Source organism: Rousettus aegyptiacus, unplaced genomic scaffold, assembly GCF_014176215.1.
Source record: "Rousettus aegyptiacus isolate mRouAeg1 unplaced genomic scaffold, mRouAeg1.p scaffold_m13_p_4, whole genome shotgun sequence".
Lineage (NCBI taxonomy): Eukaryota > Metazoa > Chordata > Mammalia > Chiroptera > Pteropodidae > Rousettus > Rousettus aegyptiacus.
In genome coordinates this window covers 116,170,954-116,196,671 of record NW_023416307.1, presented here as the reverse complement: position 1 = coordinate 116,196,671, position 25,718 = coordinate 116,170,954, and the positions used below count along the sequence as shown (strand labels likewise).

General features: G+C 44.9%; 1 protein-coding gene across 8 annotated transcripts in view; it reads left to right on the top strand.

Annotated features, from left to right (window-relative positions):
* The first annotated feature begins 3,104 nt into the window (after positions 1–3,104).
* Positions 3,105–25,718, top strand: part of DNAH1 (dynein axonemal heavy chain 1) — a 71,726-nt gene continuing 49,112 nt past the window's right edge. For 2 of the 8 annotated variants that reach the window (XM_036218750.1, XM_016121850.2), the window contains exons 1-8: positions 3,105–3,326; positions 6,183–6,559; positions 7,430–7,502; positions 9,790–9,964; positions 10,415–10,571; positions 11,473–11,605; positions 14,252–14,413; positions 14,992–15,244. In XM_036218750.1, the coding sequence (XP_036074643.1) occupies positions 6,218–6,559; positions 7,430–7,502; positions 9,790–9,964; positions 10,415–10,571; positions 11,473–11,605; positions 14,252–14,413; positions 14,992–15,244 (1,295 nt within the window). In that variant the 5' untranslated portion in view covers positions 3,105–3,326; positions 6,183–6,217. Of the gene's footprint in view, positions 3,327–6,182; positions 6,560–7,429; positions 7,503–9,789; positions 9,965–10,414; positions 10,572–11,472; positions 11,606–14,251; positions 14,414–14,991; positions 15,245–25,718 lie in introns of those variants that run through there. The other 6 variants (XM_036218748.1, XM_036218752.1, XM_036218746.1 and 3 more) reach the window with 4 other exon arrangements.

Here is a 25,718-nt window from a genome sequence, read left to right as displayed (position 1 = left end):
TGGAAAGATTCCAGCTGGGAAGCTCCACACGAGTACAGGTGGGAATGGGGTTAGGCTGCGGGCTGGGATGAGGACTGAGCAGTCGTGGGCCAGTGTTCCTCAATCCTTTAGCCACCCAGGAATTCCTTTCTACTCCTCCTCTTTGTGATCTGGGCTTTCTAGGTCCTGTCTGTCAAGCTGACCACGTGGATCAAAGGAGAATTTGTTTCCATTTTTATTTATCACAGAAAATTCTGGTCAGATCTGTTTAAGGCCACCTGGCCAATGGTACAGGGAGGAGAGTCGAAAGAGGCCTGGAGAGAGGATGAACCCCAGATCTCCTCCAAGCCCTCTGTGATACCCCACATACCTGTGACTTAGCTTCTCTTGGCAGCAGCTCAGAGCCCCCAGCTTAGCAAAGCAGAAGGAGATCCTAGAAGTCCAAGAGGCCAGCTTGGGGCATGGAGGGAACAGGTAGCTCCAGTCACCCTGTCTGGAGGCTTGTCAATCTCTATTCCAGCTGGCTGGCCACATAGTGTCCATTCTGCTGCCCATTCACATAGGGCTTTCATCTCTGCAGCCAGTGAAGCAGTACTTCCGCCTCAGCACTGCCAGGAAGAAAGCACAGAGCAGGAGAGCACAGCTCTTCATTCCCTCACATCCCTTGTTTGAAGGGCATGGGCTGGAGTAGGCATCCTGAGCAGCCCGTCTGCCCAAGCCTGAGCTTTCAGGCTATCAGAGATGGGCAGAGAACTGCCTCCCCCCCACACAAAAAAAAAACTCTAGCAGAAAACCAGTCTCCCTTCATTTCAACAAGAGCAAATCTAGACTCCTTTCCACCCATACCAGGCAAACGACTGCCCTTCCACCTCAGTAGGGCAGGAGCCCAGAGTGAGCTTATGGCTTAGCTCTTGTTCCTCTCCCAAGGAACAGGTAGATATGGTGGCTTCCAGGGCAGGGCAGGGACATCAAAGCCTGATCCTATGCCCAACAATTAGAGAACATGTGGACATTAAAGGGTGGGTACCTCAGACCCAAGAGAGTAGGCAATGACCTATAGTCTCCTGCCAGAGAGGGAGGGAGGCAGTCACATCTACTCCCCACACCTACAGAGGGAAAAGGTGGAGTAACCAGGGCTTCTGGGAAAACCAGCCTCCCACCATCCCCACTGCTCAAGCCCACCTTCCAGTTGAGGGACACAGCAGTGACCATTGCATAGTAGATGGTGAGTGACACTGTGAGTTTGACCTCCTGAGAGTGGACCCTCTCAGTAGCGACCTGTCCATTTGTCCAGGAGCCATGGTCCCTGTGATGTCACTAATCCACTGTGTTGCTTGGCAACTTTTCAGGATTAGTGCTCTGTCTCTGTCATCCCTGACGTCCCACCATGGGCTGATGTTGCCCTGGCAACCGAATGGGTACTGCAGCTTTTTGGACAGTTGTACCCAGTGTGGGAAGTGCAAGGCAAAAGCAGAGAAGCAGGTGCCTCTTCACAGGCTGAGTCAGGTACCCAGTCTATCCTGATCCATGGAGGAGCCTGACTGCCCAAACAGGGCTTTGGTGGTCTCTGTGCCCTTAAAGGTCTGTGGGTACCCTTGCCTCCAATCCCCCTCACACCCCTTCCTACTTTCCACAGTGATCGCTGAGTACTTACTGCATGAATGCCAACAAGACAAGCAAATAAAACTATGGCTGGGGCTCAGGAAAGATTGCATCAGCCCTGAAGGATGAATAGGAGTTGGCCAGGAGTAGGAGTTTGTGGAGAGATGTTCCAGGAAGAGGAAGCAGAAGCCTATGCAAAGGCCCAAACTCTCTCCCCAGTCACAGCTTATACTCTGCCTCTGTGTTCCTCGTGGCCTGGCCTCTCTTCTATTCAACAGACATTTTATGGTAGGGATAGGGTCCAGTTCAAATCTGGACACTTAAGTGTCCAGCACAGGCCTGACACCAATGTCAAAATCAGACATTTATGTACAGAGCATTAGGTTTTACTACCTCCTTCAATACCAACTTGTCCTACCAAGCCTCAGTTTCCCCACCTAGGAAATGGAGGCAATTTTGAGAAGGCACTGGGCAGATATTCTCAGATTGAGGTGGGGTGATTTTTAAATTTTATTGTGGCTTGTAACCCATCTCTTTTCCTTATAGAAAAACTGAAAGACCAGTAGAGTAGACATCTGTAAACCTTTGGATTCCCTAATTGTTAGCTTTTGCTTTATCTTCTTTTAAAACTTATCTACATATCAATTTTGCTGAACCATTTGTAAGGAAGTCCCAACAGCAGACATCCTGACATTTGTTATGAAATTCTTGAGTCTGTATCTGCTAAGACAAGGACAGTCTCCTGTATTAGGGGTTCCCAACCTCTGGGCCATGACTGGTACTGGGTCAGAGGCCTATTAGGAACAGGACTGCACAGCAGGAGGTGAGCAGCAGGCCAGAGAATGAAGATTCATCTGGTATTTGCAGCCCCTCCCCAGAGCTAGCATTACCATCTCAGGCTTAGATTTTTGTAGGAGCACTGGTCCCTGATGCCAAAAAGGTTGGGGACCACTGTCCTATATAACCACAATACCGTTATCACGTCTAAAAAAAATAAACATAATTCAATATCCAGGGCAGGCAGGAGGCTCAAAGCCTGAACCTATGCCAGGTCAGGGAGACCAGGGAGGGGGCGCAAGTGCACCCACTGCCCAGTCTGAGGAGGTGCAGGCGTTGCCTGATAGTTGGGTGTAACTGTTAAGCTGAACCCCCACTATTTTCCCTGCCCCCCCCCCCCACACACACACACACGCGCGCGCGCGCGCGCGAACCAGAAGCGGCTCCTTCAACAGTGACTTGACTGACCCTTGGTCCCAGTCCCCTCAGCTGTGGCTTAAATACCAACGTCCAATTCGTAAATTTCCCCAGTTAGTCTCCCCAAATTATTTACATAGCTTAGAAATTCAAAGTTCTCGCATAGAATTTGGCTTTTACTTTTGTCTCTTACTCTGGTGGAGTCTGGGAGAGAAGACGGATAATGGAGCCTGGATTTGAGAACCTAGAGCGCTGACACTTTCCCGCCCCCGGAAGTGGCCCAGGCCAGGGAGGGGAAGCCGCGAGTCGGACGGGAGGAACCAAGTGCCGGAGTGTGGGGGAGGCCGGTGCAGACCTTGGGGAGGTTCCGACGGAAACTGCGGCCCCACGGTGCCGGATGGTCCCATCCCTTAGCAACGGGCGCAGCCTCCCTCCTTAGAGACGAGCCGCCAGACGAGACACTGCGCCTCGTAACCGGTAGGTTGGTAGGTCTTTGGGGCCCAGGCGTGCGGAGCAAGCGCTCGCAGGGAGTCCTCGATAAGGAGCAGAGGGTGAGTGGACAAGAAGGAAGACATCCTTTCGCCCAGGGTCCACATCCCTGCCCCTGAGTCCGCGGCCGTTTGCAGCGCCTTGGCCCGTGGGAAAGGAGTGGGGGGCTCCGTTTTAAACGACCATGCAGATGAGTCCAGTACTTACCAGACCGATTTTTTTGGTCTCCACCCCTTGCCCCCAACCTGTGAAAGACCTAGGCAGGGAAGGAGCTGAGATTCTAATCCTCTGAGCAGCCAGCCACCCAGTCCCTCTCCTGATCATGACTACATCCAGTCTCCTTTGTCCTCAGTGTCCCCACCTATGAACTGGCAGAATGCTGCTGCACCTCTCTTAAGTTGTTACAAAGATCAACTTGCTGCCTTTACTCACCCCATTCATTAGACAAACGCTTTCTAGGCCTCAGTTTTCATTCTGGTTCTGCCAGATCTTGGCTGTGTGGCCTTCACAAGTTTCTTGACTTCTCTAGACTTTTGTTTCCTTGTTTGTGGATCGGTGGTAATAGTAGTACCTGTTGTGAGGATTAAATACCCTTGTTCATCTGAGTCCATCCAACCCAGTGCCTGGTGGGGTGATTGGGTCACATGGGTTGAACGTCAGTGAATCTAACCTGAAGCTTCCTCCAGCTCAAGCCAGTAAGGCTCCCAGGTGATCTGACTGGGGAGAAATAACTCGGGTTCAAATTCCAGCTGTGCCTCTTGCTGTGTGACTTCACACAGGTTACTTAATCTCTCTGAGCCTTGCTTTCCTCATATCTCAGAAATGAGGATAGTCTCAGTTCCTACCTCAGAAGCTTAAGTAAGATGATGTGTGAACTACATGTAAGCCCCTTAATAATATTCACCATTCCCAACACTGGGCCACCCTGGCAACTTACTGGCCAGTTCCCTCACACAAATGAAGGAGAGTGCCCATGCAGAGGCTGCCATCACCCCCCTGGGGCTATGACAGGAGACAGTGGTCTTTCTTTCTGTCTGTCTGTCACAGGTCCTGTGCACACTGGCAATGTACAAGTGCCCAGAGCTTGGGTGGGACTGAAAGGTAGCCAACAATCCTTGTAAAGGGCTGAGGGACGAAGAAGAAACAAGACTCTGAGTTTGCAGCTCACTCTCACACCTTTCTTGGAACATGTCTGGATGTATGCCCCCACTGCCAACCTGCTCAGAGGGAAATGGTTCACAGGAGTAGCAAATCCCCTGCCCCCCATCACAGACTTTTGCCCCCAGAGACACTGAGGTATCTTGGACATTTCTTTATCTGTTTCCATCAATCATTACACCAGTGAAGCAGCCAAGCATATTCAAGCCCATCTGAGAGCTGGGGGAACCAGGGAATGGAACACTTTCCTGTAGAGCTGGGACCTTAGTCTCTCCAAGGCCTAACACTGTTGTTTATTTTATTCAAGGATGAGGCAGTCATCTGTAGGTTTGCAGCCATAATAGGGCTGAACCCTAGTGAGTTTTCTGTTTTTTCAGGGTGCTCTGGAAAGGGCTGGCGACTGTCAGGTGGACCACACTTAGCATTGTTTTCAACACCTAGTCTGGGAGGCAGCTGGCCACCCAGGAGTGGATTCAGGGAGCAGATTTCTGGTGGAACATGCTTGACTGGCTAGAAACTGGTCAGCCTTTGGGCTCAGAGTCTGGGGCTTCTTGCCAGAGTCTCATATGCCCTTTACAGTCCCTCAAAGGGTCTTGCCAACTCACCACCCCCTTCTTAGAAATGGACTCAGCAGCTACAGGCTACTTTGGCTGTACTCTGGGGAGGTTGCTCCAGACAGACCTGGCTGCCCACCCACCTTTCAGATCGGTCCAGGCAAGATTCTCCTGCCACGAGCCAACAGGAGGTCTACACCAGCCAGTCCTACCAGTGGCTAGAATAAAGATGATGGGACACAGAACACCCAGCCAAAAGGGGGATATGTTACTTGGGCCAGGCCCTTATTTCCCTTTGTTAAGGTGTCCCCATTTTTTATTGAACATTTTATTGAAATAGTTGTAGACTCATTCCATTTTTATCTTTGCATCAGCATTACACAAAAATGCCTCCACACCCTTGTCCAATTTCTTATAATGCTCTCCTGACCAAGGAGTTTGCCCTGGTGATGCATTTCGAGGTAGCCAAAAGCAACAGTGGCTTGGCAAGGACTTGCTCACCCCAAAATGAAAATTCTGCAGAACCTCAACCTTGGGATGGTGGATGAGCATGCGACCCAGCGGCACATCTACTTTGGGGAGACAGGAAGGTGTATGTTTCCTAAACTAAGCTAACCGAGCTCAGTAGCTGGCAGTGAGATCTGTGGGCCAGGGAAGGGTCATGGTCCCTCTGTGAAGGCCACTTAGTCCTCTGGCTTCTGAGGTATGGTTGGGGGGCAGGCATGGGTGGGGGAGGAAGGGCATGGCCCAGTGCCCCCCAAGGGGAGAGACAGGGCATCTAGCAGGGTTGGGGGCAATGGGTCTGTCTCTAGGTGCAAGTCATTTTGGGGAAATGGCCCTTATTCATTGAATGAATAAGTTCTGGGCTGCCCTCCTTGTCTCCCCTTGTGAGAAGCCAGGACTTGCCCTCTAACGTGAGTGGAGTGGGTAGGCAAGTGCAGAAGGATGCACTGTGGGTAGGGGCATTTTCAGAGCTGCTCAGACTCCCTTTACTCAGCCCTGACGCTGGGGGCTCATTACTCACATGCAGCATAGACAAGGAAAGACCCCCCTGTCTCCTGGTGCAACCCTCCCTGCACTGTGTGTCTATCCAGATTAGGCAGAGACCACTCCCTCCCTCCCCCATCCCTTTTCCATTATCCATGGTGCTCCTAGGAACTAAGCAGAGGCTAGCAAGGACCCGGTGATGCTGATATCTTCTTCTAGGATCTCTTTGCTGGAGTGTTGCCCTGAGAGGCAGCATGGAGCAACCTAACGAAGAAGGATGCGGCCCAGGAAGGAACCCTGAGGGTCCAGACTGCAGTGGTATTGCTGAGGGTCAAGAGTCTAGTAGTCCTCTGAGGAGTCATGCAAGCACTGAGCGTAATTTGAGGAGGATTCTTCTGAGATTAAATTCTGGGTCAGAGAAACCTCCTCTAAGCTCTGACCCCAAGCTCCCTGCTTTACCCCTGCCCCTCATACTGTCAGACTTGGGGCAGCCCCGGAAGTTGCCCCTGACAAGCAATGATAAGAAGTACCCAGTGATGAAACAGCGCGGGTTCTACTCTGACGTCCTCAGCCCTGGAACCTTGGATCAACTTGGGGTAAGTGTGGCAGCCATACCCTACCAACCTTGAGCCCTCCTTGTGGGTTCCATATACACATCCTTTTATTTAGCCATCTTTATGCCCTTCTATCCTTCCATTCTTCCTTCCCTCCTTCCTTTTTTCCCTCCATCCATTTGTTGACGTATCCATCCATTATCCATCCATCTATTAATTTGTCCATATATCCACCTACCCACACATCCACCCTTCCATTGATCCTTCTGACCATCCATCCATCTGTCCATTTACCTATCTATTCATTAATTCAACAATTTATTACTGAGCACCTGCTCTGTGGCAGACCCTGGACTGAGCACTGGAGACAGTGAAGGTGAAATATACATAGGGCGATGGGCTTTGGTCAGGGAGCTCCCTTCCGGCCCTAGTTTGGGAGGGGTCCTTAGATGAAGTGGCATATTGCTGAGATATAAAATATGGTAAGGTAGGGGCTGGGGGGAGTGTCCCAGGCAAAGGGAACTGAAGGTATAAAGGCTTGGTGTCCCTGACAGAGCCCATGGCCCATGTGAAGGAGGAGGGTATACTGTGAAGGGAGAGATGGATGTTTGAGGCACATGGAGGAGAGAGAGGGGATGATAAAGAGTCCACAGCCCCATAGGTACTAGACAGCTTTAGGAAAGTTTTAGGCATGGGGAGGGCCAAGAGAGATAGAACAAGGACCCAGTGATTACCCATTATGCCTGGGGTGCCAGAGTGGCCCTTGGGAAGGGAGGTACACACGGAAACCCCTGCTGACCTACCCCCATGTCCCTGTCAGAACTGAAGGAGATACCTGGCCTTGGGGTCCCCCCAGGTCTTGCCTTTCCCAAGATCTTTACACTTCCTCGGGTTTCTGGGGTTTGGTTTTAGGAAGTATGCCGCGGCCCCTGCATGAAACAGGACCTCCTGCGGCAGGCCGACCTTGACCAGTTCACTCCAAAAGGTCAGTGCCTAGGAGGGCTGGGTGGGTATGTGCTTAGAAGCAGGGCTGCTAGTCTCACAAAGATGGTCTCTTCCTGGCTGAAGGTCTCAGTTTCCTTTTCTGTAAATGAGGATAATAAGAAATAAGGTGCTTTGCAAGGGCCCAGCTCACAGTGAGTGCTCAGTGAACCACAACTACTTTATCCTGACTCTTAGCAGAGCCATGACAAGGGCACTGCAATGGCTTAGGCTGCTGAGGGACAGGGCTCTAGTTCCCTCTACCCAGCTGGGGATGGTAAGAGTGTATTTTCTGCCTCTCTTGGAATGGGGCTTGGAGGAGGCCAGGACTCTTGGAATGGGGCTTGGAGGAGGCCAGGACTGTGTCTGAGCTGTTCCCTGCTAGGGCCCCAGCACCTGTAACAGGGCCTGGCACAGGACGGTGGCCAGGAGATGTTTCCTACAGGAAGAAAGGAAGACTCTGCTCTCAGTCTCTGTGATGAATCTTGTAAGGACTAGGACAGGTCTGCAAGGAGTAGAGGCAGTCTCCAGTGGCAGAGGGAAGAATAGGGTGGCTCCAGGAGAGGCAGTGAACAGGGTGGGACCTTGAGTGGCAATAAAGAATTAGGTGAAGCCCTCCCACCTGGCTGGCAGACAGGGTGTCTCTTTCAATCAGGCACGGATGCCCCACGGTCCTATCTTTCTGCCCCTCTTCTTCAACCCCAGGGGAGGCCTGGCTCCTTGATGATACTACCCAGATTAGTCCTCTGAGGGCCCTCAGGCCTCATGGGGTCCCTTAACCTCCAAAAGTGGCACAAGAAACATCACATGCATGTTCATTTGTGGTGTGATCTGAGGATCCAGCCTATAGTGTTCAACAATGGCCCAGAAAATGGTTACAAACCACAAATATAAGAGCTGTGGTGGTGCTGGGAATGGTGCTCCCACCATCCGTGGTGGGGTAGGGTCGGGGTGGTCAGCAACTCTGCAGCCCCATCCACATGAGGACAAGCAGCCCTTAAATGCCACAGGTGTAGCAGGCAGAGTTCTTGGCCAGCAACAGAAGTCCACTCCATTGCCAGAAGGCTAAGAGGAGTGCTTGAGAAGACTGCCTCTGGCTCATGGATGCAACAGGGGCCAGAGGCAGGCTTTGCTCCCCTCACCCTAGCTCCTGCTTGGCCCCCAGGACTCAGGGCCAGATACAGAAGCCCATGGTTGTGGAAGTGGAATGATGTCATGGGCCCTCAGGGTTAAGAGCAGGTGATGAGGGATCTGAAAACCACCTTCTTGGCCAGGCCTTTTTTGGTGCTATGAGGTTCTCCCAAGCACCTGGCAGCTCTGGTGAGAGAATGGACTTCAGCTGAAGCCAGGTGGCCTCCGCTAAGCCGCTGGAGGCTTCTGTGGGGCCCCAAAGGGTACCCTCAAGGTGGGCCCTCCTGCAGTGACTCTACCTCCGATTGCAGAGAGGTGGCAAGGCCCAAGGAGAGCTCATCAGAGCTTCCCAGGAGAGTACAGGGGGCCACCACTGAACTGTCCTGAGTCCATCAAACCCCTGGGGAGGATGGCTCATCTCCTGAAGCTTGTTTCACACCCTATTTCCCACCTCTATGGTCTCAGCTTTCCTGAGAGTTTCCTTTCCACTTAATAGCCTGAGGGCAACCCCTCAGTCCTAGGCAAACTGGAATGGTCATGCTATAGATGGTCTCTGTCCACCAACTTCCTTCCCCTAGACCTGGAATGAAAGCCTCCGTCTGCCCTGATTATCTAAGTAGGGGTGGCCATTTTGTGACTCAAAGGTCCCCCAGGGCCCAGGTGGTGGTGCCCCTGATCCTACAGTATCCAGGATGTCTTGGGTCTGCAAATGGCCCCAGGGAGTGAATGGTGTTCAGACTCTGAAATGCTCGGGAGTCCTCTGGGGAAGGAGTGGCAGAAACCGATTGCAGATGTGCAGAGAGTTACCGCTTTGCCTTCTTATCCATTTGTAATCATCGCTGGTAGTTTGATTCAATATCTGGCCTGAGTAACAGCCACTGGTGCTGGGGTCATGGGTAGCATGGAGGGGAAAGATTGAGCATGCTGCCCCTGGGTAGGAAGGGTAGGACCAAAACAGTCCCTTGTCCTTCCAGGCTTGTGTTCCCTTGGGTGCCTTGTGCCACATCTGGCTTCTCCCCACTACTGCCTGACCATAGGCTAGCTCTGAGCTTCCAGTGCCCCAAAGTGTTCATGCTTGGTACCTACATAGCACTTTGTGTTGGGGGGTGTTGAGCCCCAGGCTGAGCTTCTGCAGCCCCTGCCCCTTTGTCCACTTCCAGTCGGAACTTTCGAGATTCCTGAGGACTTCGAGGAACGCCTGGAGCTTCAGTGCATCGGGTCCACCACCCAGTTGCTCACCCAGGTTGACTTCCCACTGCAGGCCTATGAGCCCAAGGTGCAGGTGCCCTTCCTGGTGCTGCCGGGCGAGTGCCCCCGCAAGATTGAGATTGAGAGGTACGGCTGGATGGGAGGGCCTGTCCTCCAGGAGGCGGTATCCACCCAATTCAGGGAATAAGGGACAACAGGCAATTCAGTGGCCATCCTCATGGCTGAGTTAACTAAAATGGGTCTGTGTACAAGTGTTCAAATCAAATCCTCTAGCCCCTTATCCTCTAGCCTCTAGTCTCTTAATAGGAACAAATTGCTTTTCTTGTTGTGGAATTGGGGAGGTTGGCATTTGGGTCAATATAGTAGAACTGCCAAGCAGGACAGAAAGGCAATTGGAGTGCAGGACACCACCAGTCCCAGCCACCCCACCATTTCCTGATGCATCCTAGAGGGGCGGAGGGCCTGGAGGGGTCCATGGGCTACATCTCTACACCACAACCCTGTGGACTCTTGCTGACACCCCTGGAACCACCTCACATAAGCCATCATGAGATTCCCCTCATCTTCCTCTGCCAGGAGGAAGCGGCTGTACCTAAGCCTGGACATTGAGCAGTTGCTGGCCAGTGAGGGCATTGACTCCAACAAGCTCATGCCCAGGCACCCAGACCCCTACCACCCCCAGACCATCGAGCAAGGCCATGACCCGCTCTTCCCCATCTATCTCCCACTAAAGGTGAGCCCGTTTCCATGGAGGGCCAGTGGTCAGGGGGTGGTGGTGCAGGACCTCAGCTGAGAGGTTAGATCGGAAAGGGGACCCCACAGCAATTACAAGCACTTACATATCAAACAGGACAACTACATAATTAGAGCCCCTAGGGTTCTTAAGCATCCTAGGCTGGGACCAGAGGGGCCTAGGACCCCTGAGACACTGATTTTCTGTGTCTTCCCTGGGAGCCTGGGTACCCTGTGGGTCTGCTTCTGCCCCCGCCTCACCCACAGTCACCAAAAAACAGTTCAATTACACTGTGGAGTATATACAGGACTTCCTGACCACTATTCAGGGCTCACTGGGATGGGGAGACTGGAAGCGGAGGAGGGCATCATTGTAGCCCCTTTAGGGTCCCAGTGGGGAAACGATCCAAGGAGAAGAAAGAGGGTGAATAGCCAGCTCTAGCCCCTCCCTCACCCTTCGTCTCCATGGCCCTTGCCTGGTGGTCCCTTGGGGAGGCAGAGCTGAATCCAGACATACATCACCGTAGTAAGGGTGGGCTTCTGACAGCCCTGAATCTCCATCATTTCCAAGTCTGGTGGGGCACTCAGGAAAATCCAAGGGCTATCTCTTCCCTTAGACCTGAGCTGGATGACCCTTGGCAGTGGGGGAGAGAGTTTTTATCCTGCTCTGAGTCCTCAGGTACCCCTCTGCCTGAACCTCAGGGTGTCATGGCTGGACAGGGATTCAGAGTTTCCTAGAGCAAGATCCCATGGCCCCCTGTGAACAGTAGAGGAGGGACTCAGGGGAGCCTGAGCAGGTTGGGCATGCCAGAGGATAGTGGTGCCACTATCCTCTGGCATGCCCAACCTGCTCAGGCTCCCCTGGGATGAGCCTCCTCCTCCTGATGTCTGCTTTCTTCCAGGTGTTTGACAATGAGGAGTTTGACTGCCGGACTCCCAGCGAGTGGATCAACATGGGCTTGGAACCAGGGTCTCAGGATAGGAGACCCGTTCCAGGAAAAGCTCTCCTGCCTACCAACGACTTTCTGGGACATGGTGAGCAGGGCCAGCCTGGGTAGGGGGAAGGATCCTGGTCTGCATCATCCCATCCCAGCAGCAGCCCTGCCATGCAGCCTGCCCTGAGGCCTGGAAGCCCTGGGAATTGAACCTCCCACTGGGATACAGGCCAAGGGACTCGCCACGCAGAGGCAGGAAATGCAGAGACCAGGGATGACACTGGTGGGAGGACTGGGAAAGGGACAGCTGGATGGTGTCTAATGTCGAAAAGGAAAAACTCTGATAACAAAAAATGTACGTGCTCGTTATAGATATTCAGATGTGCGTAAGGGACGCAAGCCCTTCCATCCCACGACCCAGAAATCACCATTGCTCCAGCTCTGACTGGCTTCTCCACTTTCACGTCTGCATGGATAACACACACGTGATTGCAAACACACATATACACACCATTGCACATGTTCAGAGGCATGCTCACTGTCGCACACACTATCCCACACACATAGTCACACTCATATGCATATTTTTACCATATAAACACACTTATTCCTGTCGTCACCCATTTGTAACCACTATTGCACCCCTCCATACACATACCTGCACAGATCCCCAGGTTTGCTCAGTCTTGTCTCTATCTGCCCCTCCTTTGGCCCCGGGTCTGCCCTGGGTGCCGAGGAGGCTCTCTCCAGTTTGCTGCTATTAGAAACAGTGCCAGGGTGAGCTTCCATGGCCACCACTCCAGCCTGCATGGCTGGTCTCTGTGCAGGCCTCCTAGTAAAGTCTGGGTTATGGGGTTGGAGGTTGGAAGTGGCCATGCTCCTGTGCAAGGCTGAGGGCCAGCCTGCTCCCTGCCCAGTGGGTAGACAAGCCACCATGGAGTGAGGAGTGGGCCAAGTAGGCCAGCACCCAGGAGGCAGGTAGGATTGTGAGAGCCATGTTGGTTTTGAGACTGCTCAGCTTCCAGGGGGCCCACAGTGAGTCCATTGAGCATGCTGTTTATGTTGAGTTTATGTTTCAATTTGAAAGCAGGTTAATGCTGGAATCAATTTCTGTGAACTAGACAAGACGCCCAAAATGTTCCCTTTACTTTGGACTTAATTACAAAAATAATTTAACTCAATTATTCCCAGATCCCCAATTCATGGTGATAAAACCAGAAGGTTTGGGGCTGTATTAACCTTAAACACACCAAGTGCCAGCCTCCCCAGAGTGCTTCTGTTTGCACTCCTTCTCATGGGCCCTAGCCTTGAGTTGTAGCACCAGCAGGAGGAGGGGCTGGCAGGGAACATTTCTGCCAGCGAACTCTCATTTTCTGCTGAAGCCTTCTTGTGATATATTTTCCTCTAAAGTGAGCCAAGACAAGATCAACATTTTCAAAAAGGACACTTACTAGGAAGGGAAGTGAAAAGCAAAGCCAGTGAGGTATACCACCCCAACTTCCATTACTCATTGGTCCATCATTAACCTGTAGGGAGTGTTTCTTCGGAATTCCAGCCCTTCTTCCTCCCTCAGCCCACTATGTATTACCCATATTTGTTTTAGGCCACTATGTATTGAGGCCTTCTCTGCCCAGTACCATGCCGTGTGCATCTAATGTGTACAAAAGTTTACTGAGTACCTACTATGCATACCAGTACCATTCTAGGTACAGGGTCGTAGCTGTGATCAAGATGGGACAAAGTTGCTCTTGCCCTTGGGGAACTGACACTAGTGTGAAGAAGCCAACCAGAACCAAAAGAGGATGCATGCACAGTATGACTTTAGCTCTAGGAGGAACACAAGCAGGGTAACAGGTCAGAGTGTGCCGGGAGCAAGTTTTAGGCAGAGTTGCCTCTCTAAGGAGAAACCGTTTGAACAGGGAACAAACACGCAATGGGATGACCTGCGTGAAGACTGTTCTAGGCAGAGGTGCAGCCAGTGCAAAGGCAGGAGCAAGTTCCAAAGTTACAGGAATAGCCAGACATCTAGTGTGGCTGGAGAAAAATTAGTGTGGGGTACAGTGGCAGGAGGTGAGCGGGAGAAGTAGGCGATGGCTTTCAGCCCAGGTTGTGATGTTTGGGCATGGAGAAGAGTCTAGAGGGGACTCATGAGGGCCCTTTGCATGTCCGAGGTGTGCTCAAGGTCCACTGCTTGATCCTGCTCAGTGGCAGGAGGCCCATCTGGACCAAACAGGCCCTGAGGCACCCTTTGAGGCCATTGCATGGCAGCAGTCTTCTACCCTGCCCTGACCTGTCCTAATAATAGACGCCCAGGGGCTCAACTGCCACAGACAGCCTATGGGAAGGGATTCACTCCGGCCTTGGTTACTTTGAAGGGGTCTAGGTCAAACACAATGACCTTTACAGCTAGATCCTCAGTAGGTCTCTGTTCACTTGGGGCTTTCCTGTCTCCTGTCCCAGTCCTGCTAACTTGTCTCTGTCTCTGCCCTGATGGGATCATGCAGAGCACAAGGGCAGAGAGGCCTTGTCTTTCTGGCTTCTCTTGCTGCCCAGGGTTCCCCAGAGTCCAGTTCAGCTGGGAGGAAACAAGGCCTCCACTCTGCTAGAGGCAGAGATGGTCTTCCTGGTGGGAGAGAGGCCAGACTAGTGACCTCAAAGACCGGTTCCCAGCACCTGCTGACCACATGCAGAGGCCTCCTACTTACTCCATAGCAGAGAGCACTAATGGGTTTCCCTCCTGTTTCAGAGGACCCCAAAAGTCGAGAGCTGAAGTATGAATGGTGCAATGTCGGTGTCTTGGACTATGACGAGGAGAAGAAGCTCTACCTGGTGCACAAGACAGGCGAGAATGGCTTGGTGCGAGATGAGATGGGGAAGCCCATCTTGAATGGAGGGGTCACTGATGAAGGTACAATTTCTCTGATTGGGACCCAGGCAGACCTCCAGCTCAGGCTGGGCCTGGCCTGTGACTGAGGCCAACCCCCGAATGGGGCACAGCCAGCTCAGGTGGAATTCTCCCTTGCTCTTTTTGTCCTGCAGCTATCTGTCCCTGACCAGTGAGAATCAAAGGACTCATCTCTCAGAGATCCCAGGAAGGGCAAATGTCTATTATTTGATATGCCAACTCTGAGCAGCTGATAGTGCCACTTTCCGCATGATATTGAGAAGGAGCCCAAGGCCCATCAATTAGTGATGTCTGCCCTTGTGTGGCATTGAGGAATGGGCATGTGAATAGCCACTCCTGTGTAACTCCTTGTTTGTGCAAAGTTCTTTACAATTTATAAAGCATTTTCACATTTATCCATGACAACCTGGGCAGTGCAGGGAGTGTCCTCACGTCCATTTCACAGGTGCAGTGGGGAATCAGAGAAGGGAAACCACTTGCTCAGGGCTATCATGCATCAGCGGCAGATCCAGGCTGGAACCTGGTGCTTCACTCCAGAGAGCCTGACTGTGTGTTCCCTTCTCTCTCTCACCCGGCCCTAGGGAGGCCACCCCTCCTGATCTGCCAGTACTGGGTGCCACGGATACAGCTTCTCTTCTGTGCTGAGGACCCACGCGTGTTCACACAGCGCGTGGTCCAGGCCAATGCCCTGCGCAAGAAGACAGAGGCGCTACTGCTGTACAACCTCTACGTGGACTGCATGCCCTCTGAGGGCCGGCGGCTCCTCAATGAGCAGAGCCTGGGCAGGATCAAGCAATGGGCCATGAGCACACCCCGGATGCGCAAAGGGCCCTCGTGAGTCTCCTCCAGACCCTTCTCCATGTGCAAACACCACCACCTCCGGGAAGCCCTCCCGTGGGGAAGTAGTGCTGCTCAGGGGTAGTGTTCCCTCCTATCTTGTCTGTTTGGGGCTGTCTTGCCCACTACACTGTAGACTTCTTGGACCCCAAACAATTTCTTGTTCATCTCCATATCTCTCATTATCGATATGGACTCCTGAATTCTGATTTTATTCAAAGGCTTGTCACCTATTACTACCATTTTTTATTTTGATGCTCAAGTTGTCCCAGATTTGGCCACTAAGTGCCTCTTCAAGCTGATTCCTATGTCTTTCTGATATTTTCCTATTGTTCTTTGAGCATATTTTTACTTTCTGGCACAACAAGAAGTTCTGGGCTTATCTTGTACTTTTCTAGACCTAGCCCTGAAACCAGCTATTTCTCCAAAGAGCTCTGGTTCCTTTTAGTGAGGAATGGTATTTAGAAGCCAAGATCTGAGCATTAGGTGTGCTCGCTGCTGCTGGGAAATCACTGCTTTGAGGCTCTTAAACCAGACAAATCTGAGAAATATATCACATTATTACATTACATTATATTATATATAACCTCTACACACATCTTTATTTCTATATTTATCTGTTGATCTATTTGTTAAAAACCATGAGTTCATACTGATACCTTAAAACTGACTCCAACACCACAGCACTTATTCTCACTTGTATATATTTGTTACTTCTTTCTCTAGAAGAAAAATTGTTCATAGAATATTTCCTTATTTGCTGAGTCCTAGAACACACAGAAAGTAGTTTCAAACTGCTAATCCATACCCTTTAGAAGAAAAACCCTAAGTTGACTTTGATATTTGTTTAGTGTTCTTTTTCTCTTTAGCCTGAGAGTATATAATCCAAATACTCTATACAAAATTTACTTGGTTTAGTTCTTCCCACCTCCCTTTAGTGGGATATGTTCATTTGATGAAATATAGCTTAGTTCATTTGTGTGTATGTATACACATACACACACATACACAGACAGATACACATATATGTATATATAGATGCAATATATCTACATTATATATAATGTAGATATACTCTCTATATATACATATCCATATATATATTATACTCATGAGTATATATTACTCAAAAAAGGTATACTCAGGGATCTGTCACTCTCCACCTCTATTCATTTCATCCTATCCACATCTCTCATATTTTCCACCCTGTTTCTACCATGGCTCATAGATAACAATGTCACTAGTTTCTGATTTATCCTTTTTTTTTTTTTTTCGTACAAAGAGTAGCACATTATACACATTCCTTTACACTGCCTGTTTCACTTAAAGTACATCCTGGAAATCAATTCATATCAGTTCATTAAGATTTCCTTTATTCTTTTTACAGCTGCATAGTAATCTATTGTGTGGATATACCATATACTATGGTTTATTCATTCATTCTCTAATATGTAGGCATTTAGGTCATTGCAAGTATTTTGCAATTACAAACAATTCTACAGTAAATAACTTGTTGCATTTGTATATTCATATTGATGGAGGTGTAGCCGTAGGGTAAATTCTGAGAACTGGGATTGCTAGGTCAAGAGATAAGTACATATGTATTTTGTTAGATATTGTCAAAAATTACCCTCCATAAGAGTTGTGCCATTTTGCATGCATGCTAAGGGTGTGTTGTTATGCTATTTAATTTTTTGCCAGTCTAGAAGATAAGTAAGATGAGTCTGTAAATACTATGAGGCTGAACATTTTTTCCATCTTTTCATATGATTAAGGGCAATTTTTATATCATTTTGTGACTCATCTATTCATGCCTTCTGCTCATTTTTTCTCAGATTTTTGAGCTTTTCCCCTCCTCTCATTTTAAGAGTTATTTATGTATTAGGGATATTGGTCCTTTATTTGTAATATATGTTGTAAATATTTTTCCTCCTGGTTTTTTAGTTGTAGTTTGACTTGGCTGGTGGTAATTTTTACAATATAACTTAAAATATATAAACAATATTATTAATCATTTCTTCTATTACATCTGGATTTTTGGTCATAGTTAGAAACCCTTTCCTTATATTAAGGTTTTCTTCTAATACTTGTATGGTTACACATTTTTGCTTTTCAATTTCTTGATTCATTCTTATATATGGTGTGTGGTATGGATACAATTTTATCCCTTTCCAGATGACTAACTAGCATCTATTAAATGTCCATCATTTATTGAAACCTCCATCTTTGGCCAGTGATTTAAGATACCATCTTTGAGATGCCACATTTACCATATACTAATTTCTATATGCATTTGAGTATATTTCTGGACTTTCTGTTCTATTGTTCTGTTTGTCTATGCACTTGTACTACAGTTTTAATTATCGATGTTTTTGTAGTATTTTCTAGTGTCTCATAGAAGTAGTCCTCCTTTATAGCTTTTCCCTTTCAGTGTTTTCCTGGCTATTCTTGCATGTTTGCTTGTTTTAATTATTTATTTTTAAAAATTGTGGTAAAATATACATAACATAAAATTTACCATTTTAATCATTTTTAAGTGCACATCTCAGTGCTATTAAATACAATCACATTGTGCACCATCGCTACCATCCATCTGCAGAATTTTGTTCATCCTCCAAAAGTAAAACTCTGTACTTATTAAACAATAGCTCCCCATTCCTTTCTCTCCCTAGTCCATGGCAACCACTATTCTACTTTCTGTCTCTATGAATTTGACTACTTTAAGTACTTCACATGAGTGGAATCATGTAGTATTTGTCCTTTTGTGACTGGCTTATTTAACTTAGCATAATGTCTTCCAGTTTCACCCATGTTATAGCATGTGTCAGAACTTCATTCCTGTTTAAGGCTGTATAATATTCCATTGTGATATATATATATGCGATATATATAGTGATATATATATTGATATATATCGCATTTATATGTGATATATATCACATATATATATATTAGTGGTATATATCACATTTATTTATCTATTCGTTAGTAACACTTGAGTGTCTGTCTACCTTTTGGCTCTTGTGAATAATGCTTCTGTGAACATGGGTGTACAAATATCTTTTCAAAACCCTACTTTGTATTCTTTTGGATATATACCCAGGAGTAAAATTTCTAGATCATATGGTAATTCTATTTGTCATTGCTGCATTCTTATTTCATAATCATAAAATTAATTCTGAAATCCAGTTAGACTTAGAGATGGATAAGGAAAATGTGGAACCCAGAGAACCTCAGTGAGAGCATAAAGATTAGAGGCTATTATGAGCAGATGAGAGAAAGAATGTTCTGATGGTTAAGAAAATTTATTAGTGTTGTCCACAGTCAGTAATGGTGAGCTTCTTGCTGTCTTGCCATTCCTGGACCCAAAGCACTCCATGATTTCCACAATATTCATGCCTTCTTTCACCTTGCCAAAGACCACATGCTTGCCACCTAACTACTCGGTCTTGGTAGTGTAGATGAAAAACCAGGAACCATTTGTCTTAGCATTTTCTGTGGATAAGAGCCAGGAGTCATATGGTTCAGGATGAAATTCTCATCAAATTTTTTCCTGTAGATGACTTGCTGCCATTGTCACTTTGGCATGTAAAATCATCACCCTAGCACATAACTCCTGGAATAATTCTGTGAAAGCAGGAACCTTTATAACCACATCCATTCACCTTAGTGCTCAGAGCACTAAAGTTTTCTGCTGTCTTTGGAACTTAGTCTGCAAATAGCTTGAAGGAGACATGGCCTAAGGGCTCATAGCTAACAGAGAATGTGGCGTTGACCATGGCGGGGTGGCAAGGGGCGGCTCTGGGTGGCACAGCAGCATCTGCAAAGTCCTATTTTTAATTTTTTGAGAAATCATCTTTCTGTTTTCCCCAGCAGCTTCACCATTTCATTTTCCCACCAGGAGCACACAAGAGTCCTAATTTCTCCATATCCTCACTAACATTTGCCATTTTCTGTTATTTTTTTTTCTTTATAATAGCTATCGTAATGGATATGAAGTGATATTTCGTTGGTTGTGGCTTTTCTTTGCATTTCTCTAATGATTAGTGTTGTCGAACATCTTTTCATATGCTTATTGGCCATCGGTATATCCTTCATTGGAGAAATGCCTATTCAAATTCTTTGCCCATATTTGATCCAGTTGCTTCATTTTTGTTGTTGAGTTTTAGAAGTTCTTTATATAGTCTGGATATTAATCCCTTATCAGATATGTGATTTGAAAATATTTCCTTCCATTCCATGGGTCGCCAAATTTATTCTGTTGGTAGTGTCCTTGTGTCACTAGGAAACAAAGTTTTTCATTTTGGCGAAGCCCAATTTGTCTATTGTCACACACAAGAAATCACCACTAAATCCACTGTTATGAAGCTTTCTCGCATGTGTTCTTTAATGAGTTTTATAGTTTTAGCTCTCATGTACAGATCTTTGATCCATTTTGAGTTAATATTCTTGCATATGGTGTTAGGTAAGGATTTAACTTCATTCTTTTTCATGTGGATATCCATTTTTCCTAGCACAGAGTTTTGAAAAGACTGTCTTTCCCCCATTGAATGTCTTGGCACCTTGTTGAAAATCATTTGACTGTATATGTGAGGGTTAATTTATAGGCTCTCTGTTCCACTGGGTATATATCTGTCCTTTTGCCAGTACCACACTATTGATTACTGTAGCTTTTTAGTAAGTTTTGAAATCAAGAATTATTGGTCTTCTCACTTTGAACTTCTTTTTCTAGATCGTTTTGAATATTTGAGGTCCCTTGAGATTCATATGAATTTTAAAATGGATTTTTCTATTTCTGCAAAAAAAAAAAATTGTTGGGATTTTGATAGGGATTTTCATGTCTATTTTTCCATGTGAACTTTAATATCAGCTTGCCAAGCCCTATTTTTAAAACACTTGATATTTTTATTGGGATTGCATTGTACTTTAAAATGACCTTAGGTATAGCTGACATCTTTAGGATCTTGAATTGTGCTATCCAAGAACAAGGAATGTTTGTCCATTTGTTCATCTACTTCTGTGTCTTTCCAGGAGTGCTTTAAAGACTTTTTCATATAGGTTTTGCTTATTTCTAATTAAGTATTTTATCTTTTTTGTGGCTGTTATAAATGGGATTTTCTCTATGTCTGTTGATATTATTATGCTGATATTATATCCTGTTACCTTACTGAACTCTTTTAATGTTTGAATTTGTTTTCTTATTGATTCTCTAGGGCTTTCTAAGTACACATTATCTGTAAATATAGTTTTACTATTCTTTTCCAAAAATTCTTATTCTATTTTCTCTTATCTGTTTGCATTTTCTAATACCTCCAGTACAATATCAAATGGTAGGGAAAATGGTAGACATCCTTATCTTGTTCTTAGTATTAATGAAAATGCCTCCAGTGTTTCCCCCTTAAGAAAATGCTAGCTTTTGGACTTTATTTATTTAATAACATGCCCATTTACTTCTACTTTCTTAAGTGTTTCTGTCACAGGCTTTTTAAGGACCTATGGATATAATCATATGATTTGTTTCCTTAGATCTGTTAACATGGTATATTATGTTAATTGATTTCCTGATATTGAAACAACTTTGCATTCCTTTACTAAATCCCACTTGGCCATGATGTATCATTTTTTTAATGTGGTATTAGATTTCGTTGGTTAGTATGGTGTTAGACGTTTTTGCATCGATATGTGATGTTGCTGTAATTTTTTTGTACTTTTTTTTTTATCAGGTTTGAAGTAAAGTTACACTTGCTTTGTATAAAGAATTTTGACATTTCCCTTCTCTTTCAATGCTCTGGAAGAATGTGTGTTGCATTGGGGCTATCTGGTCACTCCCTTGTGAAACAATTGGTCTGTTTAAGCTTCTTATTTCTAATGAGGTCTATTTCAGTGTATTTTGTTTCTCTAGAAAATTATCCATGCCATCTAGACTTTTTAATATCTTTGCATACAATTTAAAATTTTTCTTCTGTTTTAATGTTGACCTCCTCTTTTCACTTCTTATTTTGTAGAGTTATATTCTCTTCCTTTTTTTTCTTTTTGCTTTTATTAAATTATTTAGTGATTTGTTTGGTTTGCTAATTTAAAAAATATATAGGATTTAGACTTAATTTGATCTACTGTTTTCTCCATCTGCCTCATTAATTTCTATTTTTATCTTATTATTTCCTTCTTATGATTTCTTTTGGCTTATGTTTTGTTATATTTATAGTTTGTGTGTGTGTCTACTAGGAATTTAATTCACTTATTTACCTTACTATTGGTAAATGTCTTTAAGGCTATGAACTTTCCTTTGATAACTGCTTTAAAAATAGTCCATAGAATCTGATATGTAGTGTTTTATTTTTTTAAATTCCGAAAATTCTGTTTGTATTTCCCATTTCATTAAAGAGTTGTTTAATATAATATTTTAAGGTTTTTCCTATGGAAAGGACTTGTTAAATTTTCTGTTAATGTCTAGTTTTATCATATTGAGATCAAAGTGTTATTTATAATATTTCTACTATATAGAATTTGCTGATGTTTTCTTTTTGACCATTTAACATATAATCAATTTTTGTGAATGTTTCATTTGCACTTGAGAAGAGGCATGTTTCTATTAATTTCTATTATTAGGGTATAAAGTTTTTATATATACATATATTTCATAAAGTCTACTTTATTGATTACATTATTTATGACTTTTATATCCTCACTTACTTTTGTCCAATGAGAGTAGTGGTGTTATGTCATTATGAATTGCGGCTTTTAGCATTAAAAAGTGTCCTTGATTAGTTCTAATGCCTTTAATCTGAATTTTGTTTGCTATCAGAATTATAATCTCCCTTTTTTGTTTTTTTCATTTTCCTGATGCATCTTTAACCATTCCTCTGTTTTTAGCCTTTCTGAATTTGTTTTAGATAGGTCTCTTGTTATCAACATATAGTTGGGTCTTACTTTGTAAGTCAAATTAAAAATCTTTTTTTTGTAATAAGTGATATAGCTGATATGTTCAATCTCAATTTTGTCATATTATTTCATGTTACAATTATTATAAGCATTATAATATGACGCTGTGTTTCTTTTTCTACAACATGTGTTTTCTTTGTATTTTTACTTTTTTGTTTGTTTTTGTTTGCTTTTTACTTTTCAATTTCTTTTGGTATTTAGGAAGATTTGTACCTTTATTTTAGTGGTTTCTTTTGTACTTATCCCTTTATAAAAATGGCCAAAACTCCCCACTTTCCTATTTAACCTTTTAATATTCAGTTTGTCAGTTTTTAATGGAATCCTCTAACTCCCTTCTATATTTCCTATGCAACAAACCTTGATCTTATTCTACTTTCCTCATTGCTTTCTCCTCCCATTTTTAGTTGCTTTTTTTCTACCTAATATTTTAACATACTATTTTTCATTCTCATGTCTATCTTCGTTTTAGTCTTAAATCTACAATCGAGTATACTAAGTATATCAGTCTTTTTTTTCTGATATTCCCCCTTATCATCTCGTAGAAGAGGGGGAAAAGGTCCTTTTTCTTTATACCTTTCTACGTTCTTGGCTGGGGTTCTATAACAAAAGATAGATTAATAAGAGAAAAGCATACAAATTTATTTGATGTTTTACTTCACATGGGAATCTTCATAAAGAAATGAAGACCTGAAATGGTTCAAACTGAGCATTTTTATGCTAAGTTTGATGAGAAGTGGAAAGTCATGGGAACATGTGATAGGACAAAAGGATATAAGACTAAGGGTAGTAAACTGGGTAACACTTAGCAAGACTTGTTCCTTCAGATTCCTCTTGGCTTCACTCCATCTTAGAGCTAAGGACATCCCTTTCCTTAGGGAGAGCACCTCTCACAAAAGGGTCTTCGACCTACTTCAGGAGAATGTCAAAGCATTCTTCCTGCACCTGCCATTTCTTAAATTCCTTCAGCTTAAAACATTCAATATGCCAAGGTGCCATATTTAGGGGTAGTATGTCCTGAACTCCATCGGTCTCTTGGTTGAGTAAAGCTCCTCTTCTAGTGGATTCCTCATAAAGGGCTCAAGAGTATAACATTCCTAGAGTTCTTGCATGTTAAAACTTGAAGGACAATCTGACTGGATATAAACTTCTTGGATCACACTTTTATTCCTAGAGTTTTTTTTTTTTTTTTTTAATGCTCTTCTTTTGTTGTCTTGCTTTGTCTGTTACTTTTGAGAAGTCTGATGCCAGTCTAACTAAGACCCCTTCCCTTGTAAGTTGTTTTATTTTTTTTTTGTTTGAAGACCTTGGGGACTTTTTAAATCTTTAAAGCCTAATCGTTTTACTAGGGTATGTCTCAGAGTTGATTATTCTAGGTCAGTTTTCCCAAATATACAATGGGTCTTTTAAATACATAGATTCAAATATTCTTTTGTTTCTAGATGTTTCTCTTGAATTATAGTTTTAAACGTTACTTCTGTTTCATTGTTTTGTTTTTTTTCATCAGCGGTTTCATTAAATCTATTATCTATCTTTTGATCTACCTATTTATCTTGCTTCTTTGCCAATTTCAAATTCAACCACTTTCTGACTTTTTTTAGTTATTTCCTTTTTTCATTTTTATTCTCTTTGTTATTTTCCTGTTTTTTAGTTCTTTCCTTTTGTCATTTTTACTCTCTTGGTTATATTCCTGCCTTTCTTGAGTGTACTTTATTACATTTTTATTTGACCTTATGTTTCCAAGGGCACCTTGTGAGTTAGCCTTCTTCCTAGATAATTTTGTTTCTCCAATTTTTTTTCCTGAGTTCAAACAAATATCTTTTTTCCTGTTATTTGGCCAATTCTGTATTTTATTCTCGAATTTCTGATTCGTATTTTTTTTTCATATGCCCAAATACTTGTTTTAGTGCAGTTTGAGGTGTTGCGTTAGTTTTTTCTTTTGTCTTTGTTTCTTTTTTTTAGGAGTGGATGATACTTTTCATCATGTTCTCTCTCTCTTTTTCTTATAGTAACATTACAAAAATATGCTCTATTTTCACCTATTCATTTCATGGATTTGGGATGGTTTACAAGATTCCTAGCTCAAGGGTGCCCTCTTCTGTTAGTGTAGCAGACTAGTTTTCTTTTTTTAATGGCTGTGTGTGTGTGTGTTGGAAAGAAGAGTTGTGTGCCCTCCAAGTTTTTTGTTCTCTCTTATCTTCCAAGACTCTAATTTTCACTCTCTTTTTTTCCATCACCCTCCAATCTCCAAAAAATTTCTCTTCTTTTATTTTCCCCCTCATTAGTCATGCCTTTCAAAGAATGATACCTTGAATGCATGCATGTCATCCTTCCTTGTAGTAAGTGCTCTGATTCGCCAGGACTCTTGTTTAGTATTTTTGCAGTCGAGGAGGACTTTCTGACAGGATTTTAGATCAATCTTAGGGTTACCACTACTAACACTACTCCCTCTTTGCAGTTTTTTTCTCCGTCTGCCCCTGTTCTCTATGAAGGTTTGCCACAAGAGTGTGAGCACTAGCTCTACTTAAAGATAAAGTGAAGTTATTCTAGTTATGCTAAAGGTGTGGGGTTTGGTAGTGTCGTTTGTCCTTGCTTTTCTTCTTCCTCTTCCTCATTTTTTTTTTTTTTTCGCGAGTATTCTGGGAAAGTTGAATTGATGTGGCTACCATTACCATGGTTGTCCAGAATTCCGTTTTTTGTGTTTCAGATTATTTAGAATATTTTTGGCTGTATGTGACAAAGATGCCAGGCTCCGATTGGCTTAGACAGCAGGGAAATACACTATTTTATTTGTAACAAGAAATCTGATGCAGGAGGTCCCAGGCTCAGTACATCAGGGCTCTGTACATCCCCAATGTACAGAAGCAGAGGTCCAGGGCCCATTGAGTCCTGCCATAAATCAGATTCCCTAGAAGCAAAGTCCAGTTTGGGGATTCTCGTATAAGTGATTTATTGGTGAAGCCCTTTTAGGAATAATCTGTAAGCATTGCTGAAAGGATTCTTTTAAGAGTGAAAGAGGCAGGATAGGGTAGAGAAAGCAGCTAGGCAACAATGTAGATTTAGGAGAAGTCTAGCCTCTGATCCCATGGGGAACTCTGGAGCATGAATGACACCACAGATTTGTCCTGAGGGAGACAGAACAAGAGAGCTTGATTTTATACATGCATCAGTTATTGATCATTGGAGGAAGTAACGCTTGAGCTGAGCCTACTGGTCTGGGAAGCAGAGAAGCACCAACAGAGAACTACAGGCCAGGGACTGGGTAAGGATGCCCTTGGGTAAGAAGAGGACCCCTGGGTATACTGGGCCATCTCCTACCAGAGTGTTCACTGCTGGTCACATGGGGCGCTGAGCCATGAACATACTTTCATTCATCTCTGTATGTGTGCACTTAACCCCTGTGTACTGGGAACCCTCGGAATACCAGGCCCCGCTCAAGGCTCTAAAGAAATGACCATGAGTTGGTCACAGCTCCATGTATATGCTATCCCTCAGCTGCTCTGCTCACTGACCAGCAGAAAGGAGTAAGATT